Consider the following 22,959-nt stretch of genomic DNA (forward strand, 5'->3'; position numbering starts at 1 on the left):
TCTTAAATAGATTTTTACACATATGCTGCTGGTGTATTTACAGAGTCAGATAATTTGTTTGTTTGGGACATAAAACTTGTGTGTGATATTTAATGTAAGACCTTACTTCGGGGTCACTATTGCATTAGCTTCAAGGACAAAGTTAAAAGGCCTTAATAGTAAAAGGCCTTAATAGGAAAGTATACTACATCTTTAAAACTCCATAGATTCATTTTCTATTCACGATTGAACTTCAAACTAAGTGCTCCAACTGAACTAATTCGAAATGCATTACTGCCACTTAGAACTTAGATGAAACGCCTCCAGTCCTACGAACGTGACTAGTTGATAGGATCATCTAAACGTCTATTTTAAATTAACTAATTAGCATGTTTTAATAGTATTATACATTTTAATAAATAAAAAAGCGGATATCACTGTTCTTTTATTTATTAAGTAGTTAAATTCAAATTCAAATTCTTTATTTGCTAGAACACAGTTATTACACAGATATTATGTACATACATCTTACAGTCCAGTGTGTTCTACCTGTATGAGGTTTGCAAAAAATCAACAAAATTATATAAAACATAAATTAAAATTTGTTACTAATTGAATTATAATACATGTATGGCATTAGTCGATTAATAATAATAATTATATAAGCATCAAGTCAATAATAATATTAAATAATCACATTTCAAGAAAATAATATAAAAGTACCAAATAGTAAAATACAATAAATTAAGGAACGCGACCTCTTGATCAAGGGGTCCGAGGTTCAAATCCTAGGCATCTCTGATTTTAAGGCGTATTAGAAGTTAATTATCACTTGCCTAAACGGTAAAGGAAAACATCGTGACGAATCCTGCGTACCTGAGTATTCTTAAAAAAAAGTTTTTAAAGGTCTGTGAAGTCTACCAATTCGCACTTAGCCAGCGCGGTGGACTATGGCCTAATCCTCCTTATTCTGAGAGGAGACACGATCCCAGCAGTGAGACAGTAATGGGTTGATGATCATGATGATACATTTTAATATTATAAACATATAAACGTTTCTTTTTCTCTTGACCTTATTTGTGCGTTATTATTTTTATTAAGTAGCTTTTACCAGCTTCACTTCCGATCAGAGGTTTTTATCTATCCGTTGGGAATAGTACTATTTTTCGGGATAAAAGGTACCCTATGTTCTTTTCAGAACCCCTAACAACGTTTGTGCAAAATTTCATGACAATATGAAGTTAATGCGTGAAAGTGTTTCATACAAAAAAAATACCTTACATTCATCATCATCACCGCGCTGGCCAAGTGCGTATTGGTAGACTTCACATACCTTTGAGATTTTTTTTAATCTCTCAGGTATGCAGGTTTCCTCATGATGTTTCCCTTCACCGTTTAGCAAGTGATAATTAATTTTTAAAACGCACATAACTTTGAAAAACCAGCCTGGGATTTGAACCTCAGTTCCCTCGATCGACCGAGTTTCTTAACCACTAGGATATCACTGCCTTACCACATTCGCATTAACAATATTAGTTAGGATTCCTATTTTAATTGTAAACGATTTTTTTGCTAAGAAAAACATATATGAAGATTGAATTTAATTTTTAACACATATAACGCAATTTCTAAGGTGAGCTCACTCTAAGAGAGGTTAACTTAGTATTCCTGTCCTCTATACACTCAATTAATTATGGATGTTCATGGACAGTGGTAACCACTTAGGCTACATGCAGTAGACAATTTGCAATTAATAATGTCTATTCATATCAACAAAGAGTCCTCCAAAACAAAATTTCTATTTAGTTTTTATTCTGAAATTAAATAGCCCAAACACGAACTGTCAAATGAGGCTCACATTAATTATTTCCCATTCTGGACGTGAAGTGCGAGGGTATGTCGGAAGCCGACGTCTGCCCGGGCTTTATATAGACTAACTCTCCTGTTAGTTTAGTCGATTTTAACTGGCTTTAAATACGCCGCATAAGTTAGGTGATTTTAATTTCCATATAGTCATTTTCACGACGATTTTACAGTCTATCTTTTAAGGTTCCACTGCTGGACACGGATTTTCTCTAATACGGAGAAGAATTTACAGTGTGGTTTAGCAAACTTCACTTTGGAGTACTTTTTTATTATACTCTTAGGCTAGGTTTCCTTATGGTGTTGTAGCCATTTATTTTGTCATGCATTTTGCATAATTATCATTTTTGAAAATTAGGTGAGGTAAGTGAGCCTGGGTACAAACACGGGATCTACATTATAAGAGAGAATATATATACTACTGCTACTGACCGAAGCATACAGAAACTGTTTTTTTGTACATGAAGATAGATATTATTTTATAGGTGGTAAACCTCTTCGTGAGTCAACTCCATTTCTGCCATATAACAAGTATTGTAAAGCGCTGTTTGTTCTGGTTCAAACATGTGGTAATAAAAAAACTTCAGGAGTCACAATGTGGCCGACCTTAGGAAGACCTCTAATTATATCTGGAATTGATTATATACAGGGGCACGTAGGTACCTATCACAAACCATCACATACTCATACATACATAATTATTCCCCTTAAATCAGACTTATAATTGTAAATGAGTACAAAACGCGGTTACCGTCGAATTCGTCGCTAAAGGGAAGGTAAACCAATTCGTCCACTCGAGCGAATCGGGTAACCGAATCATTAAGCTGATTCATCAATTATAATCTCCGTTCGAAATTTTCGAAGCTCGATACGACCTCTAATGAAGCTATTGTCGTTTTTACAATGCAATTAACGTCTAGTGGTTAAAAGTCAGCCTTACGATTAAGAAGCCCGAGGTTCAATCCCTGGCACCTCTGTTTCAAAGTTACATCTCGTTTAAGGCGTTTCGTTCTTGTCAGAGCGGTCGTGGTCAGCATGTGTGTGGGGGCTGATGTGACTTGCTTCACGACATTTCGCCATTTCTCTCCATTTTTGGTCATTCTAAAGTATAGGTATACCATTCCTCGGGTAAAAACTACATTGGAAATACGTAATACAAAATATTTATCACTTGCTTTAACGGCGAAGGAAAACATCGGGTGAAAGCCTGCATACCTGGGGATCTCTTAAAAATAGTTTTCAATGATATGTGATGCCTAGTAGGAAATCCCTACCAATACGCACTTTGTTTTTTCAATGCTATGTGCGTATAAGAAGTTAATTATCACTTGCTTAAAAGGTGAAGTAAAACATCGTGAGGAAACCGGCGTTTTAAAAGGTAAGGTAAGGAAAAAAAGTTTTCGGTGGACTATGGCTTAATCCTTCTTATTCTGAGAGGAGACTCGTGCCCAGCAGTGGGACCGTAATGATTTGGCGACGAATTAGGGTTCGTACACAAAACTGCGATGCGACGTCGCATCGCAAAAATCTGCGAGCTCCCTCGACGCATCGCAAGAACTTGCGAATTGATTCGCATCGCACAGTGGTTGTTGTTGTTGGTCACCCTGAGGGACGCTACGCCGCACGATATCGCATCGCAGCAATTCGCATCGCAATTTTCTGCGTTGCGAATTCGCATCGCGTCGCATCGCAGTTTTGTGTTCGAGCCCTTATCGTGCACTAGGCGATTGGCGTTAGTGACCGTAGTCTTTTGTTATCGAATAAACGCTAATATCACGTGTTTGAATGCATTGAATAATTATTGGAATGAAGTCCATTACAGCGATTAAAAGTGGTTTGTAGTGGCTGACACTGGTGCTTTCGATTTATATTTGGATTAAACATACTAAAATAATAATAAACATAATAAAATAATAACATAGCAAAATGATAATAAAATATCTTCAAATATCAAAATTTAGATTTCGTATGCCTCTACCAGCAGTAGCAGCAGCAGCATAGTATTGATGGTCTATTGGTTTGAAATTTGGTCTTACATGCAGGAGGAGATCGAGGTTCGAAACCCAGGCAGAGTTTTAATTTTCCAAGGTCCTGTGCTTATTAGAAGGTTACTTGCTTTAACGGTGACTTTAACTGAATTTAACGCTAAGTACTCTTATACAAAGTTAAAACGCTTAATTTTTCCTTGTCTAGCTACACCACGAATCACCGAAAATTTTACCACTTTTAAAATGGTTAATACTACGATTTAATATTAAGAGAGTTTATTTTGAGAATATTTATTATTTTTTTTAATATAGAAGCATGGTAATGGAATGTGGCCAGCGCCTAATGAAGCCCATATAAGATATGAGTCCTGCCCGAGGCCTAAGTTGGAACGCCTCGGACAAATATCATTAAAATAAAGTTTCCTTGACGTATGTTATCACTTAGAAATAACTTTAGATAAATTATATCAAATGAATAGTTCGTTACGATGCATCTAAAAATTCAGGTTAGGTTTATAACTGCATACTACCATGAGGGCTTTTGCATTGTAATTTCGGTATCCAATTTACTAATATTTTGTGATAATATCAGCTCGATTTGAATAACCATTAACAAAACTAATTAAGTTGCAACGTCGTTGTATGAATATGGCAATGTTAGTGCGATTGGCGTTAGTGGTTTATTAATGAAAATTAACATTTTTAATTAATCCATTTGGTTATGGATTAATTAGAATGTGGAGTTGTAATGAAACTTGAATATAATGCAATGTAAATTTTATTAAATTAAATTCATATATACCTTAATGGGTACCGATAATTCATATACCTATACATGTACAAAAACTTTCTTATTATAAGTGTAGCTATTCTTTTTCTGATAAACGATAAACGATATGAAGAGAAAATTGACAAACTATGTTTATTTGTGCTAATATGAGTATGTTACTTATTTTAAGTTAGTTACGTTAGTGGTAGAATCCTCCGTGGTTTGACTCCGTAGGCATCTGCCGTCACACCTATTTCTGCCTAATAACAGCTGTGTTTAGCGCTATTGTATTCAAGTTTGAAGGGTGTAGTAAGGGAGTCATACTTGTCCAAGGCATTCCAGCCAGGTCCTCTTGAGGTAGCGGCGCATCCGCTGCTAAACGCAGGTAGAAATTTAATCTTATTTGATGTTGATTACAAATTACCATGGACGCCAGTAGCAACTGTCCATTAGGTGAACTGCATACTGTTTCCTACGTCAATATTATAAAAAACATTGAATACATATGCACCACTTACCTCAAAGAGGACATTTCGCTGACTATTTCAATTTATAAAAGAAAATATACAATATAAACAAACATTGCCCACACGTTATACCGGGGTATTCCGGTTAGGACTTTTATACCGGAATCCGGATACAGTTTGAGTTCCGGCTACGTCCAAGAAAATAAATGTCCTCTGTCTTCCATGATATCTTTTTAAGTTGATATTATACAGCGCCTGAGATAATATATAAAATACACGTTGTTGTCCGTTTATTTTCTTGTTTCGGATAGAATTATAGTTCCGGTGTCATGTAGGAATGGAAGTAAATATTACTTACAAGCTTACCTGCGGTTTTTGAATTTTTGATCAGAAACTGAATATTTTGGGATGAAAATAACTAGTTTGTTTAAATCTTCTTTATTTCCGAGCATATAATACTCGTAAATGGCATACATAATGGCATTATAGACGGAAAGATTATATTTTGAAATCTTACGTACCTACTATAATATAAGAATTTAAGCAATCAGTTTTGTTTAATACAAATGTATGCTTCAGTATTATTATAATGGCATTTAATGTATCTGATTCTATGTCGGATTTTTAATTTTTTTGAATTGATTGAACTGACTGTTAAAAATGGGAAAAAAAATAAAACTGTATTAAAGTGATATAAAAACGTAAAAGACGTGAAAGACGTAAAAATCAAAAAGCTATTCGTGTAAAAAAGAATTTAAAGTAACTATGTTAATTTGATAATAACCTATAATTCATCTGAGATAAAAACGAATGTAATAATTCTTCATACATTAAAATCCAAACAGCCCTTGCAAATAAAGAGTGTATGATAGGCATATGCAAAGATAAAACATTACCTTATTTGAAACCCAAAAAATAATAAGCATGACATAAATAGTGACGAAACAGAAAACTATTCTTCACAGTAATCAGTTGGAACATGAAGCGTCTAAAGTGATATCGTGAAGCGTCGCTTGAAACATGAAGCGTTTAAAGTGAAATCGTGAAGTGTCGCTTGAAATATGAAGCGTTTAAAGTGATATCGTGAAGTGTCGCTTGAAAACCCACCGCACGTCGCATTCCGGTTAGCGCTTCCGTACAACTTTAGTTCCGACGCTGTTTTCCGTGAAAATAAACGCCCGTGAAAAGTCTGGGCTCATATTTCATTATAAATTTTCTACACGCATTTTACATGCGGTGAGATAAAATATAAAAATACGTACTGTACGTTCGTACAGGTATTTTATATATGTAATGAAATGAAAATAGTTGTGCATATTTATATTAATATATTAGAGTATTTGTTAATGTATTCTAACCAGGACTAACCTCGGGTTACAACGCATCGACCTCAGATAGGGTTCTAGTCTTATCTGGGGTTAATACAGGTTCTAATGGATGGCGGTAATTAAGAATAACGTCACTAATCTAATCATGCATTGTTATCTAAACCAATACGTGTGTACAAAATTTCAGGTCAATCAGTTAACTGGTTTAAAATTAAGTTATAAGATTTGACTCTCACATACATACAATACATACATACGTACATACATACATACATACATAAATGAAATAAAAAGGCTAGTTAATATTTTTTCTTATAATATAGGAGTAGCAGACGACCGTGTAGTCCATATTCTCATGGTAAATGGCTACTGCCGCTCATGGACATCTGTAATAAACCCCAGATAGATATTCCTACCTGAGGTCGACCATAGATGTGCCGCTACCCCTGAGGACTAAGCTGAAACGCCTCGGAAAAGTATGTCTCCCTAACCACACCTTCAAACCAGAACACAGCAGCGCTTAACATTGCTGTTATGAGGCAGAAATAGGTATAACATTTTGTGAAAACCTCATTAAGATACAATTAAAAACCGTTGCACGTTACGTTACATCAGCATAAACCATTATTCGGCTTTGGCACCAAAATCGGTGTTTCAAACTGTCAAATAGCGAAAAACTTATTTCAGAAATTAAAGCTCGCTTCAAAGCTTGAAAGCGCTATTCAAGCTTCTTTGCCAGGTCAGGGATGAAGTTCAGATTTGGTTTCTAAAAGAATTTTAAATAATGTCGAGACGAAATTGAAGAACTCGGTTTAGTGACATGTAATTAAAAGTGGAGCAAAGAAAAGAAAATGTTTAATAAGCTTTTGGGGACTTTTATTAAATGCAATATCGCTTGCAGCTTTGCTCACTTATGCTAATTTTTTTATTAGTCTAATGGTAAAGAAACTCGGTCTTTTGATCGAGGTGTCCGAGGTTCAAATCCTAGGATAATCCGAGTTTTCAAAGTTACGAGTATGTGCGTATTACAAATTAATTATCACTTGCTTAAACGATGAAGGAAAACGTCGTCAGGAAACCTGTATACTTCAAAAACCTAAAAATAAAAAGTTATCAAAGGTATTTGAACTCAACCAATTCGCACTTGGCCTACGCAGTGGACTATGGCCTAATCCTTCTCATTCTGAGAGGAGACCCGTGCCCAGCGAGACGGTAATGGGTTGATGATGAAGTAGAAAATGAGCATGCAGTCTGCTGACGCTAAGTCCCCGGACACCAAATCAAACCAATCGAAGAAGGGGTGTACAAAAGTAATAAAACACTTGATAGACAAATGATAGACACTTCAATTAAAACATCAAAAAGATAATGATGCACGACTAGTAACTTTATTATTAAAATTAAAAATTTACACTAATATAAAACAAAGCAATATTCGTGTGCAGAAGGCTTAATTCGCTAATTATTGGCAAGCTATCAATAAAGAGCGCGTGATGCAATTTCATAATTTTCTGCTAATTTAATGCGACGTTGAGAGAAATTTATAACCGAAAATAGCGTTGGTGCTACATTAAAAATGTATGGTACAGTTATATAGTAACTTGTAACAGTAGTATGAAGGTGTGGTTGTGGTTCGACTCTGACGGCACCACCGCCACACCTACTTCCGCCTCATAACAGCAGTTTTAACTCTGCTGTGTTCTTGTTTGAAGGGTGTGGTAAGGGAGACATACTTTTCCGAGGCGTTCCAGCTTACACCTCAGGGGAAGCGGCGCATCTGTGGCCGACCTCAGGTAGGAATATCTAATCCTATCTGGGGTTGATTAGAGATGTCCATGAGCGACAGTAGCCACTTACCATCAGGTGGACTGCATGCTCGTCTGCTTTTCCTATATTATAAAAAAGTAAGTTTTCGCCGACCCACGTTCCCACTGATGTGTTTCTCTATTGAGATTACATGACACCGTCATGGCGTACACTCCACATACGTGTAATAACTCTAGTACACTGGCCAAGTGCGAATTGTTACACTTTACTCCTTTGAGTCGTTAGATTCGTCCTAATTGTAGGACCACCATAAGCTATATTTTTAAGTAGTCGGGTTTTTGCTTTAGCAATATTTTTCTTACGAAACTGTTACACATAAGTCCTCACAATATTACCATTATCAAAAATTAGGTTTGCCTACATTTCCAAGCTCAAATTGAGAGACCGAATTTAAAACCACTAGACCACGACTTTTGTACAATAAGTGCTTATGTAATATTACTGTAAGAGCGTTGAATGCCTAACTTTAGCACTAAAACCCGACTCGCCTGTCACGTTGAGGCGAAAAAGTTGTCTCAGAAATTAATGTCTATGAGGAAAGCATAATGGCGGCCGCTTTTGCTGAGTTCTGTCGCACTTGTTTTATTACAGGCGAGTAAGCGATGAGCTAATTACAAAAATATTATAATAAGCTTTATAAAGTGTATTTCTTTTTAATTTACTATATTTACGAGGGCAAAGATGAACTACAAAAATAACACGTCATAAACGAAATAAATTACTTGAATAAAGATTTAAAAGCATAGAATTTGAATACCTATTATTCAAAATATGATTTAAATTTAATGTCTGAGTATTTATTAACTCGTCTTTATGTCTCTGAAGAACGGCATTCCCTGTTGTCCTTGTGTCGGTCTATGTAAAGCATGATATTAGTTTAATTGCAACTTTTTCGTTGTTTTTATTTCAACGCTGTCGCATAAAACATCGCTACTCGGTATTAGACCTGCACCGGCTTTAGAAAGTTTATAAAAGCTGTAAGATTAAACTGGATTAAGTTTGCACTGCATAGTGGCTGAATATAAATAATCTGTTCTGATTATAGCTGACAAATGATAGAATCAGAGCACCTTTTATATAGCTGAATAGCATTTTCAAAATGATAATATCGAATAAGGTCAGCATTTATCGTATTACTGGAACGGACTTATTTAATAAATACGTCGTTTTAATGTAGACTGATACTGAATGTAAATGGATACTTCAACAGCGAAGTACAAATGTTAAAAAAGGTTGAGATAAAATTGGTAATATCTCTGTAATTTTGAAGATAATGCAATAATATGATACAATATATTTCTTGTGGCGCAGGTTAACGAATGCTTATTGAGATGAATCCATCAAGGTTATACACGGTACGTTTGGTTGAAGCGTTGCGTGAATTTACTACTTGTTGTTGCGTACTCGCTACATTATCTTCGTGACTCGTGCACGTGTAACACGCATAACAAGAAAAATATGCACGAAAGTAAGATCACACAGAACGATTTTCAGCTGCCTTCGCGCGTGGATTCAGACTGGCTGTTTTATTTTAAAACTCGTGAGGCCACAGTTTTGTGTAATTACGTAGCTATCGCGGTTGTGGAGGCCCCAAATTCGGACGAATACGATTGCAAATCAGGCGGAAAGATCTTATATCTATATAGTTGTCGCCGTTACAGGGAAAACAGCAGAGAACCACGCACGTCGCGGCAATAAATCGCGCCATGAAAATTGCAATTATCTTTTACCTACATTTTGATATTCTATGCGTGTCACGGTTCCCTGCCCGCGGGAAGAGGCAACTGAAAACCGCTCTGTGATTCACAAGCCTGACACGCATGTAGGTGAAACACGCGTGTGAATAACACGCATGACATGAAAATACTTTTATTGAGCTGATCCGGTTACAGGTTATAGCAATGCTTCAGCTACACAAGAAATCGTTTTCGTGTTCAGACTTCTTGATTTCATCTCGATGACGACCATACATATAGATATTATGGAAGTATCTTACTACTGGTATAACTTAAATGTTAATTCTAGTTTATTTAAAAGTTAGTGACCTTTATATTTATAAACATGACTGTGAAGTTATGAACCTATTTGTAATTTTAACCGTTTTTCGTATTTCGTGCCAAAAGCGAATTATTTCTGCGTTCTAGTTTAGCCGAAGTGCAAACTAATTTAGCGATAAAGGTGTAAAATTTTAAATTTCTTGTAATTTATACCACACAAAGATTGCGAAGAAAATTTATGGTTATAATACGTATGTTTCAATGGGAATTGTTAGAAATGACTCTTTTATGGATTTTTATTTTAAAATAAAAAGTTACCCCTTGATGGCATCTATCTATTCATGAGAAGCTTATCTAAATCGGCTCAGTAGTTTAGGAAATACATAGAGACAGCCAGAAATACAGACACATCGACATGTTAATGAAATTGGCTGAGTAGTGGTCAAGTTTAGGAAATACAGAGAGGCAGACAGAAATACAGACAGATCGATAGGCATGTAGAGAGAGAAAATAAATAGATTTACAGACAACCAACCCTGTTTTTTATGTTTTATGTTGCGTTCACTTCGTCGTTGCAAATAATCACAAGATCTTATCCTCACAAAAGAATTCGTTTTAAAAGTAGTTATAAACATTAAAATTTTATTTCGGCTACAAAACTTTAAATGAAAATCAACCATGTTTCTACTTATCAGCGAAACGTGACCAATCACAAATCAAAAGTTTCCAATAAAATGCACTCATAAAATCACTCGTAAAATAACAAAAATACTTACATACACATACTGTAATAATACATAATATTTTGAAGATGGTAGAACCCTTTGTGGTTGAATCCGGCGGCACCACCACCACACCTATTTCTGCCTCATAACAGCACCGTTAAGCGCTGCTTTGTTCTGGATTGAAGGGTGTGGTGAGGGAGATATACTTTTCCGCGGCATTCCAGCTTAGTTCTTAGGGGTAACCGCGCATCTGTGGTCGACCTCGGGTAGGAATATCTAATCCTACCTGGGGTTGATTACAGATGTCCATGGGCGGCAGTTATTATTAAGTAAACTGCATACTCGTCTGCTACTGGTATGTTATAAAAAAGTACAATAAATAGTTTATTGCAAAAGTTCCACATTTCATTTCTAACGTCCCTATCCAGCGGCCAACGTACGTCATTCAGACACAACATCTGAGAAATAAAATTAAGTAGATATAATGACAGGAAACAATAACAAAGAAGCCAATTAAACGTGACGGCGCTTCATGAAGTCGCACTTCCTCGTTTGAGTGCGCTAACTGGCATTAGTAACGCAGCTGTGAACGTTGAACTTTTCTTAGAAGATAAGGGTTTGTTTACATTGTTTATATTCGTTCGAGTTTTGATTTTAAGCAATGATATTTAAATTAAAGAAAGAAATGCAAGCATCATATTATGTGTTACATATGGTGATAGTGTATTACATATGATGATAAGGTCATTTAAGAAATTTGAAACAGTAAACGCTGCTGTTTTAATGTATCTAAATGTAATAATAATTGTAATATGAATGCAGGTTAATCCAGTTTTAAATGTAAAGATTCTTGCCTTATTATTGAACTGTTATTATTCTATTATTTGCACGGTTCTTCTCTCACAGAAAAAATCGTTTATATCATAGACCAGTATGCTACGCAAGTACTTGGTAGAGTTAGCAGACCTTTGAGAACTTTGTAGAGCGTTTGGGCGTACGTAACCAATACGGTGTCGGTTTTTCAGCAAATCAAAGGGAATGTGCCGCAAGCGCTTGCGACGCGTCCATACGTTTGTGCGTTTATAAAGATTTGGAGTTTTGGAGTTTGCATGTGCGTGTGAATATAGCACATTATTTCTAATAGGTACATTATTTTGAAAATACTGAAATTTGAACCCTACATTCCCAGTTTATGTTTCATACCAAACCACTAAGCTATTAACATAAAGGGCCAACTTTACGAGTATATCATAATTATCTACTATTAATAATAATACTTATAGTATTGTTAATTTTAATCAACCAACTTGTTCATGCATATAGTCTGTGTAATAACAGAGAGATCAAAGAGTACATAATACTCCTATTATCACAAGCGCTATTGTTTACTCAAAGGACAATGCATCAGTAATTGTTAGCAACGTGATACGTATTGACCACAGTCCCAGATGAAAATTACTGGTAAACAATGCAAGTAATAGAAAATGACCTGATATAACGTTTATAAATATAATAGTCACGTGGTGTCATAAGGGTGAACAATGAGAGCGCAGTTTGTATATTTCAAATAAAAGAAAGAAACAAAGAATAAAAGAAAGAAATAAACAAACAGAAACAAAATAAAAGTGTAAACATTTCCAGTAAGTAAATGAGCGAAATGCCTACGGGAATTTAAACATAATTAATAATAAAGTTCTCACATTTTTACACGTTACAATAACATAAAATAAACGATATATTACGTTTTATTTTAATAATCACAATTTGGTATTTACGCTGCGTATTAGGGTTCGAACTAAGACGTTATTCAAGAATGGATTCTAATTTTAAACTACCAACCTTAACTACATTACCGAAGTGTAGTGGTCAATGCTTTACAAGCCCACGCCCAGCTCTGGGAAGTAAACAAGTATCTTCCAAATCATCTTTCAAAGCGACCCTTATATTATCCGGGTAACGTTTAAACAGATTAATTCATAAAACAAGACATCTTAAAAATGATAACTTAACCGTCACTTGAAACCCTTGCCGCCTGCATCGTTCGTTAAGCACAATTAAAGTTAATTAGTGATTTATTAAGACGTCTATTAGAGCCGGCCTTCCCTTATTTAAATTAACCTTTAGTAACCTTTATTATGCTTAGTATCATTGTGACAGTTATTTTATTTTGTTTATTGCTTTAATTATATAAAGCAATGCGCGGAAACTTTTACGCTTGACATTTTTTTAATATTCTTAAATGTGTGGGATGTTACCATGTTCGATTTTTTTTTATAAAAAAACTACTAAATTATGGAATAGTAAAAGTGCATTAAATTTAAAAATTAATGTTGCCAGCCACTTACAAATATTTTTGGACACAGTGTGATAAATTAAGATATTTACATGTTACCTGGAATCGAATCCTGATTATCCTATGAAACAGATCAGTTTTTCAAATAACTTACATATTGTCCTTGGACCAACAAATTCTTAGGATCTGTGATCGGCTTTAGTTAGATCTCTTTATGCATATAAAAATAATTAAATTTATTATACAAATGGTATTTACTACAAAGGTAAACCATAAAATATAACAACTAGTCCTGAATATGAACTATAGTCCAGAGTCCTTTTGGGATAGTATCCAGGTAATGAATGCTAAAGTTTATATGTAAAGGGTAAAGGGGTAACGTCCGAAGTTTGCGAACGCTTCATTGCACGTGAACTGAAGTTATTGCGCAAACTGCACAATGCACAATATTAAACAGTGCTTTGTTGTTTTTTATATGTATTTTTCACATATTTTGATCTTACTCGAAGCATCAAACGAGCTTGCGACCCACATAATGTTAAGTATCCACCTACCTGTAAGGCATGTGTATTTAACCTTAAATTCGGGGAGCCCTCTTAGATAGGTGATAAAAAAGACGATCACAGGTTAGGATCAAAGTTGGGGCACCTCATGATAGTTTTATTCAAGATATCCTATTAGTTAATTCCAAGGTTCGAATCCTACGCACCTATGAACTTTCAAAGGTTAATCATTTGTAATATACACATATGCGTCTAACATCATGCTTCTAACTTAGCTACGAATACTATTCAACTTATTTCAATCATAATATTTTAAACGAAGATATCTAATCCAAAGCATAACGTGAATATACGAAAAATGAACGCCATTGCTCTGAACTAGCACTTTTCAGAAACTAAGACCGTAAAATGCAGAAACTATGTACTTTGGGCGTATCTCTCGAAACTTTCAAAGAACACATCGTAATTTTTGCTAGAATTGCACATTTTTATCTCCTCTCTACTGTTTAAGTAACTGCTAGATGGTGTATTGAAAAACTTATATAAATATTCATTTTGTTGCATCCTTTTTGGTTTTAAAATTCTTAAATTTCAATTTCAAACGAAGTCTCTACGTAGATATTACTTTTTATGATTGATTGATGTCCAAACATTTATGCACTAAAGTGTCAGTACATTGAATTTGATAATAATTATACTTTTAGATATGGTGGTCTTATAAAATCAATATCACCTTAAAAAACCTTAAAAATCTAATCACTAAGCCTATGCCATCTCATTGGTTGTTGCATTTACTTTTAAAGAGCCGATTCTTTTAAATACTATTCATATTATTCATGAATAAATTATATCGAAAAAGTTAGAGGTAAAAGTTCACATCGCAAGAACTAAAGTTCAATTATATCATAAATATAGTAAGCAATAACGTTAAGTGGTTAAAAGAAAAAATATTTTTATTTGAGATATATTGAATTACACAAATACATTTTATCAGCGATTAAAATGCCTAACATATCATGATAGAATTCGAGACTAATATTTTAGGAGAAAATTTTTTCCAAGCACGTTTAAAGGTTCGCTTTGCGAATAGGATTTTGAGATTTATTTTGTTTATGTTTATTGTGCTCAATTTCATATTACTCTTCACAACGCACTTTGAAATAAAGCCTATCCACGTCTACAATAATATTCTAAAAGTAGAACTTATAAATTAAATGTAAAATCTTAATGCGGAGTATGGATCCTTACATTAGCTATCGTAAAAAGATTTTCATAAAAAACCTTTTTCAGTCTTCGTATTCAAGTCAATGGGCATTTTCTTGGCTTCAATGACGGTTATTTCAATAAAGATAAAGCTAATTTTGTCTATAGAAATGTCACTGAACTGTCCTCGTTTCCCTCGCAGTGCCTTGCCTCAAGGATAATAAATACGTGATTTTTGTATAAGAGTTCTACTCGAAACATTTATAAGTACCTATCGAAAAGAAAAATAACGAACAAAGAAAAAGGAAACTTCTAACAAATCTTCCCTTTGTTTCAGATAAAACTCGCTCCGATGTGAAAGGGAATAAAGATGGATTTTAAGTATCTGATCCTAATGATTGCCTTCGCAACGGTGGAGATAAACTTGACAGAGAGTCGTCAAAATGATAAACGGCGATGGAAGACGGATAAATCTCCTTACTCGCATTACGTTAACATCTGCGATATACAAGATCGAGTCTCTAAAGTGCATTGTTACTGTGAAAGCATAAAAATAAAAACAGCAACGAAAGCTGACTGCTGGGTCTTCAATGGAGGAATTGCAGAAGATGACCCGTTCTGGTCAAATTTTTATTCACAACCAAAAATTGAAAGACTATCTTTCAATGTTCGAGCAGATGGCGGTCTCACCTACATTCCCGCAAAAGTAATCGTGAGACTCGATCACTTACAATACCTCAATATACAATACGCAAATATAAATAGCATTCCTTCCTTTGCTTTCACAAACTCGACGACGTTGAGAGAAATAACATTACAAAAGAATAAGATTGCAAAACTCGAAAGGATGTCGTTCGCTCATCTAATAATGCTATCGAATGTAAGCTTGGTCGAGAACCAGATATCGGAATTGAAGCGAGATGTTTTCTACGTTCTGCCAAATCTACAAAGATTGCATCTATCGAAAAATATAATAAGCGTCATCCACGACGGTTGTTTCAAACACTTGAGTAACTTGATAAAACTGGACCTAAACAGTAATTTGTTAACAGTTGTTATCCGAGAGAACTTTCAAGGTTTGTCTAACCTGATTACTTTGGACATGAGAAACAATAAATTGATGATGATAGGCGACCTAGCGTTTGCAGAACTTTGGAGCCTACAAGAACTTTACCTGGACGGTAACGAAATAGAATTTATATCGGAACGAGGTTTTGGTGGGTTGACTCAGCTGAAGAAACTTTCTTTAGCTGATAATAAGTTGGCAGCGTTAGACGACGGCGTGTTGGATGATATACAAAAGTTAAATGTTTTGGATTTAAGAAACAATAACTTGGAGACGATGAAACAAGAAACATTACGGAGTGTTATGGAGAACATGAAATCGAATTATGCGTTAATCTCTCTCGATGGTAAGACTTTAGACGATTATACTTTGTTGACTTGTCTGTTTATTGTTTAGTCTTTTGTGAAATTGATTATCACGGCAGAACAATGTTTAGGTAACTTTTCAATATTAAGTGACGGATTTAAGATAATTTAATCTGCTTCTAGCGTGAATCATTTAACGTATTCGAGTTAAGTCTACATTAACATGGATTCATATGAGGGTTGAATATCTATTAATCATGTTTTCTTACATTACGTAAAATACATTCTCCGTAACAGATGAGTAATTAATAACTAAACCCCATTTCTTATGGCTTATGGGTTCGCCAAAATATTAATGCATTCTTTAAAAGCCACTTTACCGTGTCATTGATGGATAAGGCACCTGCATAGAATAAAAATGAAAAGTCAAGGGAGGTCAATGGGTCAGAAGGCTGTACGTACTTTGACGTCATACCGCCGTTGGGTTAAGGATTATGGCAAAATTGTTTCCTAGAATGTAAATAATGTTTCACCTGATCGCCGTAATAGTAATTTTAATGTTATATGGTACATTGCACGATGAAATTATTGAAATATGTACTTGTATTTTTCAAGTATGTATAATAAGTAACATCGTTAGTGATTTTTGTTTTTAGATTAAAAGGGGTCGCTTTTATGTTAAAATTTTATGCAGATTTTTTCAATGTTTTATTTTATAGTATTGGAGTGGCAAACGAGTATGTAGTCCTCCTGATGGTAAGTGGCTATTGCCACCAGTGGAATTTTTATTCTACCACAAAGAAGATTAGGAAATTTTGAGGTAGGCATTAGATGTGCTGCTCCCCTGGGCATTAAATACTAAGATAAGAATGACTCCCTTATCGCACGTTTCAAACCAAAACATGACGCTGCTTAATATTGCTTTTAGAAGGCAGAAGTAAGTGTGGTGGTGGTGGCTTCGGAATCGAACTACAAATGATTCTGTCACTTATTAAATATTTCAATACGATGGAATATTTTTATTATAAATCGAGTAATAAGTACGTAGCTATAATCTTCTATATTGGTTTCAGCCAGTTTACATTACAAATGAAAAATAAACATGTTACGAATGAAATTGATACGATATCCTGTACCCAGTCTCTTAAACATTGGAAGTGCCCACGCAATATCTATTTTTAATTTATACTCAACCAGTCCAAATAACATTTACTGGTCACTGCAGACCATTGGCGTAGACGTACGCGATGAAGATAAATTTAATACTTCAAAAGTATTTTGTTTTCTGCTTGTGTCTTGGGTACACTACCAGGGCAGCGATGGGTCATATATTTCATTTATAATATTAGTTATTTTTAGTGTAATGTAAATATTTTTATTTAGTTTTTTAATTAGTTAAAATTCTTATAATGTATGTAAATTATGAACAAAATATTATCGACTTTACTTACAGAAAAAGATATTTTATATTTATTTTCAATATATTTCTTGTAGTTTTCGACATAATCATTTTAAAAGATAGCGATAAAAAGAAAGAAAGTATCTTATTCAAGATAACTGCATCATACAGTAAAACTATTTTTTACATAGATCATTTGCTAACTGGAAAAGGTGCACGATATAAAAATTAAAATAAAATGAATTAAACAAAACAACATCAAGTAAATAATAAAAAAAGAAAAATAAGAATGTATAGTGTTGTTTATGCCTATATATATATCCTTTATGTGATATGAAATATTGTCAGGCACACTACGTAGTGCACTTGATTTAGTAAGTACTATTGTGGTCACTGCAATTGATCAAAACGACCACAATATTATTAGAATGTACTCTAGAGTTCCACTACACCCAACTCGATATGCACAAACGGACAAAGCATGAATGTTCATTGTTATGTTCATTATTGTCAAAGGTCTTCTATCTATATCAGTCTATTGCTGCTTGTATATACATAAACAAGAAGAAAATTTTCCGGTACTCATTTATCACCAATTGGTAATAACTACGGGTTAAACAATCCGAAATGGTGAATACATGATGATTTTTTTTATGAAAATCTTGACAGTACCACTCTACAACCCTGTATTATTATGAATTATCTTTGATTAGCAAAAACGATACGATACTGCAATCTGATTAAGTTTTGTAAAATAGTAAAACACTTTTAATAACAAATATTCCTTTGTGAAATACATATAGCATATAAATTTTTATGTGAATATCATTCGAGGTGAATGAGAGAGATCAAGTACTAACTACTAACAAACAACGAAACTCAGAGAAAATCAGAGATCTTAATTAATAATTTATATTTTTGCTTGACTAGGGATTGAACTATTATAGTCGCTAAAATAAAATGGCTCAAATAGTCGATAATTAATCTGGTCAGAATTGAAGCCGAAACTATTCGCACGTCAGACGGCCAATCCGCTGCGCTACGTGCTTTGTCAATACACCTGCATTGCATTACAGCACTATTATAATTTTCAATAAAAAAAAACATAAATTGAACTCGAAGTAGCTAACCATTACAATAAACTGCGGTTACTGCAATAGACTGAAACTGCATTAGTAATTAATTCCTTAATAATAGGAATTAGGTGTATAATTTAGTTTTGTTCGAAAACTATTTAATTCACTCTCAAATAACGTTGAACCTTACTACGTTGGGAATCAGGTTGTAATTCGGACTTGCTTGACGAATAAACCATTGTTAAGGACCGTAAGAGCAGCTTTTCCATTGTATTTCTATTTAATGTATTTCATATTAATACCATTGTAAGTTGTGAATAAAACAAAACAATTTTGTGGGTAAACTAAAACAATTTTGAAATGAACATTTAAATAGGGTATTCGGTAATTATTTTATTTACACACCTAAATATTATGAAGCTACTTGGTCAGTGATTGGAAGTAAAATGAAACATTTTAAAATGAGATTAATACGTATTTTAAATAAAGAAAAAAATATGAATTCAGAAGCAACAACCAGATCTAATCAGATCTAAATTAAGTATAGTTGGAACCCCTCGTACTTACTGTCACTCTTTGCTCTTGAAACAAGATATATTTAAAGCGTGCATGGCTTCCACCACCTTCAAAATCACAGTCCCACAGTTGGGTATAGGTCTTAGAAAGTCCACCGATTAGGAAATGGTAGACTTCACACACATTTGAGATTTTATAAGAACTCTTATGTGTGTAAATATCCTCGAGAATTTAGCCTTTACATACATTTACGCATAGCTACGCATTTATAACTTTTAAAATTCAGAGGTGTGAACGTGGTGTTCGTACTTTTACCCGATTGAGAAGCCGAGTTTTAACCACTATTGCTGCCTCTCTGTTTATTACCAAATTATAAGTATAAAAATAGTATTAGATAGTTTTTTTTAATATACGATAGTATATAATAGTTGTATTAGAGATTTACGAAATATATTTATCGTTTATCACTAAACAGCGTACGGGGAGACAGTCGCATAAAACACAGTAACGTTGCGACGTTAATGGCGACTATATCTCGCTCGAGAGATATTATTATTCGCCGCAAAACTGCCTGCTTCTACATATACGAGCATTGCAATGATTTAGGGCACCTCGGTGTTAATTTGGTTCTGACTATAGTTTATTTTGGAGATATACAAAGCATTTATAACGCGTATGCGTTATGGGTCGTAGAACCCTTAGTGGTTTGAAGGCTCGCTACCTTACCTATAAATACATATAACGTGACGTAGTCCATATATCCATAATGTCATTCCACAAGCGATAGGGTTCATTTACTATCAGCTGTACTTCATGCATTTGCTTCTCTAAAACATTCATCCATTAATGTTCGTTGCTTTTGCCATTTTGTTTTTTTTTTTGCCTTATTAGGTGATTCCACCGATGTTTGGTTATATAGTTGATTATCATCGGGTGATATTTTGTATTTGGCAAAATTTCAACTCTCACCTAAATTTTAATTTATATGTAGAGTCTCGACATCAACTTGATAATTAAAGTTCAGTTTTAATATCATCACGTAAGGTCGATACCTTACGTGATGATATTAAACTATCGATCCTATAGTTCCTGTATCCGATTTTCATGAGTGATTGTTTTGCATGTTCGCTTGCTATGAATATTCATAGGACGCGCTTGGCATGTGTCCAGCTGCCGTTCGGTCAGGCTTTCTGGTTTTAGGGCTAAGTTTTTATTTATTATCAGCTTCCTCGTATCTGTAAGTTCTAGTCAACATTGATAAGAATTTGAAGGTAGAGTGCTTCGATTCCAGAGGCACCACCGCTAATCTTATTTCTGCCTAGTGAGTAATATTAAGCGCTGCCGTAAACTGGTTTAAAGAGTGTGGTAAGGGAGATACTTACTACGGAGACACTCAAGGCATTTAAACTTTATTCTCAGGGGTAGTGACATAATTGTGGTGAAAGGTAGGACTCCAATCTTCTTTCGAGTTGATTACAGATGTCTATAAACAGCTGTTGCTTAGATGAACTGCGTGCTCATTTACCACTTTTATATAAAAAAAAGATACTGGCAACCGACTACTTTTATAGTAAAGTAGGGATGCTACAATATTCACTAAAATATATCCAAAATAACATAAAACTACCCTCACATGTGTTAAGATACTCTCATACCCCTTGACATTTTACGACCATGTGACAGGTAATTTATATTAGTCGATGACACCCGGTGCAAGGTGTTTAAGTTTTCAACAAAATTCCTAGATATTTTCAGGGCGGAAAAGGCTCTTTCATAAAGTCTTCTTTGTGCGAAACTTTTATTAAAATTGGTGAGAGATTATTCTTTATGGTGGACTAGGAAATATTATGATACATATTATTCTCTCGAACTATTATAATATATTGTCCTATTTGTTACTGGGAATATTCTTACCATTTGCTATCAGAGTATAACTGTTAATTTTACGTTTTTTGTTTCCAACAGGTAATAAGCTGACTTGTGACTGCCGTCTCTCCTGGCTCCACAAGCTACGCAACGAAACTCGCAGCAAGCGAGTAAGGGCCTCCCTCGACAGACTCAGTTGCATAATGGACACTAAACTCAAATCTTACTTAGGAAACGTCAAAGTCCAGAAAATCAATGACGCATCTCTTAAAACTGGCGTTTTCAGAAAAGATGATAAAAATTATGACGAAGCTGACGACGATGTTGATGATGATAATACTTATGATGACACTATGCAAGACCAAGAAAATGATTTGGATGGATCTAAAGTTGAATATAAGAGGAAACTTCTAGAAATTCCCGCTGAGATGTTGCCTTGCCCAAGCAAACTGAGCTACGAGGCGTCTTACTCTCCGCCCACGCAAGACGAAGTGAAATACTACAAAGCCTCTTCAAGTAAAACGTGCATACCTAATATTGTTAGGTTACTGGCCTTCTTAGTTCTAACAAAGGTTTTGTAGTAACTATTATATAAGTTTATTTGCATGAAGACAAAGTAAGACGTAACGATTCCTTAAAATATTCAAATATGACAGAAAAAAAAATAATTGGTATGTACATCACTGTTTATTTTAATACTCTATAATATTGACAAAAAATGAAGTTGCATTTACTTCCAGTCGTTAAAACAGTTTATTATATTTTTGTATTTTAGTAAAATCTCATTTATTTCAGTCCTAAATACTTATTTCATATTATATAATTCTTATAAGAATTAATCAGGGTCTTCACAGTAGTTCTATGTCGCTTATTAAGATTTCCTGTTGCAATACTGTAATGAAATAAAAATTGATTAGTCTATTATAGATCTGGGACCCAAGATTGTAAAAAAATCAAGTAAGTCTAATAATTTTCATTATTGTATGAAGTTTCCGTTCCCTATCTTGTAGGTGTTTTAATATAGAACCGTAAAAATAAAAGTAAACTTACATAGTGTAAATAGATAGAATTATTTTTAATTTATGGATTAAAGTTATATAGCAGTAATGTTTTAAAATGTTAAGGATCTTATTAAATGAAACGATTTTACGAAGTTAAGCAATCTTCACTTAGAAGCACCTATTTTCGCGATACAATCTTTTGAATTACATGCATGAGAGTGCTAAATGTAAGATTACTTCATTTAAATTTAAATGTAAATAGAAGACAATTGTACCTACTATAATTAATGTTTAGAAACTTCAATGTTTGATCGAAGACTGTATAGAATTTAAGTTTATTCATTATTTAAGTTTCATTTATATTTTTTTTAATGCTAAATAATTTTCATTTATTTTTCATTCCAGTGATTTCTTTACCAAAGAATATTTCGTGATTGTACCTATCATTTAGGTTTTACCTCATTTAGGAAATACATTTATTCTCAATATTTCATGTAAATACATTTAAATCACTTATTTATAAAATTTAACTATTACAGTTTATAATTTAATTATTAAATATGTATTCTATTAAAGCGTGAAACAATAAATTGATACTTTTGCAACCAGTGTTTTATTGAGTATAAATCTATTATTTATATGTAAGAAAAATAATATTCACCATGACGGTATGACGCGCAGAGGGTCCCGGGTTCTATCCCCGGCCAAACAGATTTCGAAATGATGAATTCAGATTTCTGTTTCTGGGTCTGGGTGTTTGTGTATTTGTCTCTATGTGTGTGTCCATA

At 34.0% G+C, this 22,959-nt stretch overlaps 1 protein-coding gene across 1 annotated transcript in view; it reads left to right on the plus strand.

Annotated features, from left to right (window-relative positions):
* Positions 1–22,688, plus strand: part of LOC140743345 (uncharacterized) — a 39,292-nt gene extending 16,604 nt beyond the window's left edge. The window contains exons 2-3 of the mRNA XM_073074521.1: positions 15,280–16,354; positions 21,270–22,688. Coding sequence (XP_072930622.1) covers positions 15,313–16,354; positions 21,270–21,751 — 1,524 coding nt within the window. The 5' untranslated portion in view covers positions 15,280–15,312 and the 3' untranslated portion in view covers positions 21,752–22,688. The remainder of the gene's footprint in view (positions 1–15,279; positions 16,355–21,269) is intronic.
* Positions 22,689–22,959: the final 271 nt, after the last annotated feature.

This window comes from Epargyreus clarus, unplaced genomic scaffold, assembly GCF_041222505.1.
Source record: "Epargyreus clarus isolate Ecla_fem2 unplaced genomic scaffold, WU_Ecla_fem_2.2 ptg000001l, whole genome shotgun sequence".
Classification (NCBI taxonomy): Eukaryota; Metazoa; Arthropoda; class Insecta; order Lepidoptera; family Hesperiidae; genus Epargyreus; species Epargyreus clarus.